This window comes from Sciurus vulgaris (genome assembly GCF_902686455.1).
Source record: "Sciurus vulgaris genome assembly, chromosome: 2".
In the NCBI taxonomy this organism is placed as follows: Eukaryota; Metazoa; Chordata; class Mammalia; order Rodentia; family Sciuridae; genus Sciurus; species Sciurus vulgaris.
The window spans coordinates 90,332,790-90,339,668 of record NC_136462.1 but is presented as its reverse complement, the minus strand read 5'-3'; the positions used below and the strand labels follow the sequence as shown (position 1 = coordinate 90,339,668).

The 6,879-nt window shown below is 48.5% G+C and overlaps 1 protein-coding gene across 1 annotated transcript; it reads left to right on the top strand.

The window, feature by feature from the left end:
- The first annotated feature begins 533 nt into the window (after positions 1-533).
- RHOV (ras homolog family member V) lies at positions 534-2,585 on the top strand. The gene is made up of 3 exons (XM_079127257.1): positions 534-837; positions 1,018-1,076; positions 1,250-2,585. Exons 1-3 carry the CDS (start codon positions 630-632, stop codon positions 1,691-1,693), a joined length of 711 nt encoding a protein of 236 aa, XP_078983383.1. The 5' UTR covers positions 534-629; the 3' UTR covers positions 1,694-2,585.
- Positions 2,586-6,879: the final 4,294 nt, after the last annotated feature.

The window sequence follows — 6,879 nt, the reverse complement described above, 5'->3', positions numbered from 1 at the left end:
CTTCAGTTTCTCTGCCTCTCTCATCTGTATATTTTAAAAATATATTTATTTATTTGCTTGTTTATTCGGTTTTGGCGATAGAAACCAGGCCCTCATGCAAGCTATAAAAGAGCTGTGCCAATCAACACACCCCCAGCATAATTTTAAAATAATTCTTTTATTAATAAAATTACTATCCCGACTTTTAATACTCATACAAAGATGTATAGAGTTTTTAAATTTGAACATGCCATATTATGTGCTCTACAACTTGCATCTTCCTTCTAACAATAAATCATGGATGTCTGCATCGAGATACCTCGATTTTGGTATTGTGAGGTGATGCATTGTCCTTGTACCTGAGTGATGCTTCGAGTACCAGCTTTTCGACTCCCTTTCTTCCTCCCGGGTCTTTGTGATTGCCTGGCAGCGTGGAGTGCCCTGCCTAGAGAAGTCCAGCGCGGTGGGCGGGGCCCGGGGCCGCTCGGGACATGCAGATGAGGTGGGCGGGGCCCTATATATCCGCGGGTAGCGTTGGTAGCGCGAGCCCAACCCCGACAGACAGCGAGAGCAGACAGCGGAACCTGTTTCCCTCAGCTCAACGGGTCCTGTGGTCCGGGCTGGCCCCTCTGCTGCCCCGGGAGCGGGCCATGCCGCCGCGGGAGCTGAGCGAGGCCGAGCCGCCCCCGCTCCGGGCTCCGACCCCACCTCCGCGGCGGCGCAGTGCGCCCCCTGAGCTGGGCATCAAATGCGTGCTGGTGGGCGATGGTGCGGTAGGGAAGAGCAGCCTCATCGTCAGCTACACCTGCAATGGGTACCCAACACGCTACCGGCCCACGGCGCTGGACACCTTCTCCGGTACGTTCAATGGCCCTAGCGGCCGCGTGGCTGGGGTGAGGTTGTGGGGGATCTGGGGCCGGCGTCGTTGGGGGAGGGCCCCGGAGACCCCAGGTAGGGAGCGGAAGCAGTCCTCGAGGTGGCGCTGGTGAGGCCCAGGACGCTCTGCTAACTCAGGCTTTCGCCGCCCCTCCCCTGCAGTGCAAGTCTTGGTGGATGGAGCCCCGGTGCGCATTGAGCTCTGGGACACAGCAGGACAGGTGAGAAGCTGGGCGCAGCCTCTTGGTTTGGGCTGGGGATGAGGGGAGTGATGAACTGATAGGGCAGGAATGGAGAAGGCCTTGGGTCTTGTCTCCAGCCCCAAGTGGGAAATGGATTCCTGTCCCATGTGGCAGGGAACAGCCCTTCTAACCACCTGGCCTTCCAACCCCAGGAGGACTTTGACCGACTTCGCTCCCTCTGTTACCCGGATACTGATGTCTTCCTGGCGTGCTTCAGCGTGGTGCAACCCAGCTCCTTCCAAAACATCACGGAGAAATGGCTGCCTGAGATCCGCACTCACAACCCCCAGGCACCCGTTCTGCTGGTGGGCACCCAGGCCGACCTAAGGGACGATGTTAATGTACTGATTCAGCTGGACCAGGGAGGCCGGGAGGGCCCAGTGCCCCAACCCCAAGCCCAGGGTCTGGCAGAGAAGATCCGGGCCTGCTGCTATCTCGAGTGTTCGGCCTTAACACAGAAGAACTTAAAGGAGGTGTTTGACTCAGCCATTCTCAGTGCTATTGAGCACAAAGCCCGGCTGGAGAAGAAATTAAATGCCAAAGGTGTTCGCACCCTCTCCCGCTGCCGCTGGAAGAAGTTCTTCTGCTTTGTGTGAGCAGTTATGGCAGTGTGTAGCAAGTGAGTGGTAGGTAGGAGGCCAGAGACTTCTGGAACCTGGGGCAATGGGCCTTTGAGTGGGCTACTGGCAGGGCCTGACCACCCTAAGGGATTTAGTTCCCTTTTGAACACTGGGGACACGGCCTCTAATTGATCGTTGTGATAAGCCAGGGTGAGCCTAGGGCCTGAAGAGAGGGAAAGCTTTGAATTGGATTTCTTTGGTCAAGGCTCACCGAGAAAACCCAGCACTTTGATTTTCAAGGGATGGCCATAAGAGGGTCAGCCATCTCTGAGCAACCTGGGATCCAATTGCCAGTTTCTTATTATGGGCCTACAGGGCAGCCTGGCCCAGTTAGGGCCCTTTGTGGTGATCCTCACCCACTCCTTGCACAAAGGTGAGGAACAGCCTGGGGAATAGCCAGGCATCTTGGAGGGCTGGAAGGTGCTAGCCTTGATTTGGAGAGAAGTTTGAGATGGAATGGGTTAGACAGAGGCCAGAGAAAGAGATTGAGAGAGGGAGCAGTAAGTGAGGCTTGGAGCTGTTGGACAAGAGGCAGATTAGAGGGCTGGGCTGGGAAGGAGGAAGAGAAAGAGAATAGGGGATGGGCGACTGTGGAGCAGGCTGACACCTGGGCTACCCTCAACCCCCAAGGCCAGAGAGGGCGGGGCTGGTCCCTGGGAAGAACTGGGTCTCAGAGCTCCCTAGGTACTGCCCAAACTGGCTGGGCCAGCATCCGGGCAGGAAGTGAGAATCAGGGCCTAGCAAAGGGAGGGAAAGAAACTGTAAAATAGAGCCTGAAAGAGAAAAGGGGTTAGGGTCCCTTTTGCCAAAGTCACAGCCTAGAAGGTAGAGCAGTTGCAGTTTGCAAATAAAACCTTATGTTTCTGAAGCTACTGTCTCTGTCATTTCCTGCGACAGTCTGCTGCCCTTTCCAGGTGTCTGTAATTTGATTTGGGCCTAAAGGACTGAGGTTAGGTTGAAGGGTGGGGGCTGGACCAGATGAGACAGTGTGATGGGAACTGGATGGAGGGGGCAGGTGTGGGGCTCCCCAGTTGGGGCTTGGCCTAGCTGGTTCCCAGGAGAGCTAGCGTGGGAAGCAGCCTGGAAACGGGTTTCCCCAGGTGTCAGCGCCAGACCTGCTTTCCCATGACCTCACCAGGTGGGTGGGGCCCCTCCCGTCTCTCCCTCCTTTCTAGAGCGTGGTGCTCAGCACTGGGGCGCTGGTGTAATCTCAAGCCATCTAACCTTTCTGTTCTGATTCTTCTAACAGTTTACAGGCCCCAGAGACTCCTCCATTCACGATCTGAGCACAAAGAGCACCCCCATACAACCATAAACCTCAATCACTGTCCAAAGTTCTGGACTTGGGCTGGTTGGACCAGTCTTCAGCCTTGGTGCTTAAGAACCTAGTGAAGGTCAGGGTGCTGGTTCTGAACAATTTAAATAGAGGTTTGCCCCAGAAATCCTGTGTGCATGACAGTTCATTGGGAGAGGGCTTGGAAAGGAGATCCAGAGGGTATTTCCTGTAATTGGAACTGGGAGGAACTTAAAAGGCAACCTAGGGGAAACAAACCAAAACCTTATTTTATCTTAGGGAAACTGAGACCCAGAGAGAAAAGGTACTATCTCAAGTGAGTGGTCATAAGAGCATCTGATAAAGTTGGGCATTTTGGTAAAGAAGTATTTCTAAAGCACACCTGGGACACCTGCTAGGCAACCACTCTGCCAGGTGAGCACTCACACCCATCCCAGTCCACTGGGCCCAGCTCCCTCTGCAGGAAGTACAAGTGTTTGTGTGTGTGTCCCTCATAGCTGAGGGACAGAAATCCTAGCCAAGTGAAACCTCAGATAATCCCCAAGTTTAGTTTTAGCCAAGACTGCCTCCTATCCCCCAGAGCATCAGTCACTTCTCCTTTTATCCTCTTGTCCCCTCAGTTGTAGCTGCTGAGCCACACTATGATAGCTAGGTTCTCAGGGTCTCAAATCCATGGGCTATGGCCAGCTGTTACCTCTCCCCTTGAGGGCATAGACCCAGGTTCAAGTTCAGGCTCTGACACCTACCATTATGATAGACAAATCATTTCCCTTCTTTGTCCCTCATTTCCTTATTTGCGAAATGAAGGACACAGGCCTGACTGGACTAGAGGTTTTCAAGCTGTTGTAAAGTATATACAAGGCATAGTGGTACACACATATACTCCAGTGACTTGGGAGACCAGTCTCAACAACTTAGCAAGATCCTGTCTCAAAAGATAAAATAAAAAGGGGCTGGGGACATGGCGCAGGGTAGAGAGCCCCTGAATTCAATTCCCAGTATCCCTCCCTCTGGCACACATACACAAACTGTTCTGAGGTGCCTTGGAGTCGCCATGGGTGGAAAGAGAAAGCCCAATCGGGTGATATCTGTACCCCCATACCTGAGGGAACAGGGAACAATTTCTTTCCTAATTCTCATGGTACCAGCGCATCCATTTGATCCAAACTGAGTACCTCCTGCCAGGTGACTATTCCTGGTCAGGACCTATATCAGCCTCACCTCTACACTCTTGCCATGATGGCTTCCCACTCCCATCCACCTAGAGCTGCTGCCTCCTTCTGGCACAACTCAACTGTTACTGTTCTCACTGTTCGCAATGAACTCCGAGTTCCTATTTCCTCATTCAAGACATACCTGACAGCAACTTGGACCAAACCATTTTGTTCCAGTGATCTCCCATTATCTCCTAACTTTGATCCCAAGTCTTGGCTTTTGTTAGATCCCCTAAAAAGCGCCCCCACCACCTCCCAAATCTCCTGTTTGTTCATTTTCCTCCATCTCCCTCCCTCTTTCATTTATTGGTACCAGGGATTGAACCCAGAAGTAGTCTACCTCTGAGCTATATCCCCAGACCTTTTTATTTTTTTATTTTGAGACAGGGGCTCACTTAAGTTGCCCAGGCTGGCTTTAACGTCCTGCTTCAGCCCCCAGAGTAGATGGGATGACAGACACGTTACACTGTGCCCATCCTGTTTCTCCTCTTACTACCTTCTAATAATCTCTCTCCTCCAGAAAGGACTCTTGCTGGTATTAGTGGCCTCTCTGTTCCCTGGGCAACTGAGGCTACTCTTTATCACTGACCCAAACTGCATCTCTCCAGCCAAATATACATAGAGAAAAGCCCATTCATGCTCCCTCCTTTCCTACAGGGTCCCTGGCTCAGGCAGTGTTTGCTGTTAGCTCTTAAGTGCTTAAGAATAAAACACCAGTCAGAGTCCTGGACGAGACTGAGAGGATCAAACTCAGCTTCAGGTTTGTTTTACTAAGGTCTAAGAGCAATGGCTTGCAGAAAAGGATTCCCAAACTTGGGGCCCAAACCTGTGCAGGATGAGAGGTTTTATCTCTGATTCCAAATCCACCAGCTCTCTCTCTCTGGTTCTGTTTCTCTATATTATGTGGTGTCTTTCTTCTTTTCTGGGATAAATTGGTTTCTTTAAATTAATTTGGAGTAACAGGTACAGTGGGGCACCCATATAATCCCAGAGGCTCAGGAGGCTGAGGCAGGAGGATTGCAAGTTCAAAGACAGCTTCAGCAACTTAGCAAGACCCTGTCTCAAAATGAAAAATAAAAAGAGCTGGTGATATGGCTCAGTGGTTAAGTGCCTCTGGGTTCAATCCCTGGTAACAAACAAACAAACAAACAGGAAGATCTAGGGGACCCACCCCAAGCACCTTAAATATACATTTTAAAGGAATATTTATTATATTAACTTGATAACATTGTTTTATTTATGTCCTTATCAATGTAAGTTGTTTTTAATGTCTGTGCAACCTTAGCTGATTTTTAAAATAGCATTTATTTTTCCATGATAAATACCCAGAAAAATTAGAAAATTCAAAGAATTACAAGACTTTAAAAAATTATCCAGGCGTGGTGGTGCTTGCCTGTAATCCCAGCTACTCTGGAGGCCCAGGAAGAGAATCACAAGTTCAATGTCAGCATTGGCAATTTAAGGAGACCTGGTCTCAAATAAATAAAAGACTGGGCATGTGACTTGGCAGTAGAGTACCCCCAGGTCCAATCCCTAGTACTATAAAATCAGTCAATCAGCCTTTTTTTTTTTTTTTTTTTAAACCCAGTGGTACTTAACCACTGAGCCACATCCCCAGTCCCTTTTTTAAAAATGTTTTATTTACAGACAGGGCCTCACTGGGTTATTTAAGGCCTTGCTAAATTGCTGAGGCTGGGTTTGAACTTGCAATCCTCCTGCCTCAGCCTCCTGAGCCGCTGGGATTACAGGCATGCACCGCCACTCTGGCTCAATCATAGTCTTAATTCCCAAATACAATAGAAATATTTTGGTGCACTTCTTTCAATCTTCTATGCATATTTCTTTAAATGTTTTTTGTGATAATGCTGTATATATAACTTTGTATTTCTATTTTTTCATTTAGGATATTTTCTTTTCCTTTTTTTTTGGTACTGGGGATCTAATCCAGGGGTACTTAACCACTGAGTAGCATCCCCAGCCCTTTTCTTTCTTTCTTTCTTTTCTTTTTTTTAAATTTTGAGACAGGGTCTTGCTAAGTTGCTTAGGGCCTTACTAAATTGCTGAGATTGGCTTTGAATTTATGATCCTTCTGCTTCAGCCTCCAGAGCCACTGGAATTACAGGTGTGAGTCAACACATCCAGCCATTTAGGATTTTTTTAAGGGGACAAAATTTTATTTGCATTATGTTTTACTATAGTCAAATTCTTTGAATTTCAGTTCCTGCTTAAGAAAGAAGTTGTGGGCTGGGATCATGGTTCAGTAGTAGAGCACTTACCTCACACATGTGAGGCACAGGGTTCCATCCTCAGCACCACATAACATGAATAAATAAAGTAAAGGTATTGTGTCCAATTAAAGAAAGAAAGAAAGAAAGAAAGAAAGAAAGAAAGAAAGAAAGAAAGAAAGAAAGAAAGAAAGAAAGAAAGAAGTAAGTTGTAGCTTGAAATCATTTAGGATTTTTTTTTTTCCAGTACTGGGGATTGAACCCAGGAATGTTCTATCACTGAGCTACATCCCCAGCCCTTCAGATTTTTTATTCTGAAACAGGGTCTCGCTAAGTTGCTAAGGCTGACCTTAAACTTACAATCCTTCTGCCTCAGCCTTCCAAGTTGCTGGGACTATAGGCATTTAGGACTTTAACAGTGTTTTTTTC

Excerpts from the sequence above, each read along its gene's own strand:
- RHOV (XM_079127257.1), top strand. The coding sequence starts at position 630 with ATGCCGCCGCGGGAGCTGAGCGAGGCCGAGCCGCCCCCGCTCCGGGCT. Across the intron at positions 838-1,017 it reads GGCGCTGGACACCTTCTCCG|TGCAAGTCTTGGTGGATGGA; the intron begins GTACGTTCAATG and ends CCTCCCCTGCAG. Across the intron at positions 1,077-1,249 it reads TCTGGGACACAGCAGGACAG|GAGGACTTTGACCGACTTCG; the intron begins GTGAGAAGCTGG and ends TTCCAACCCCAG.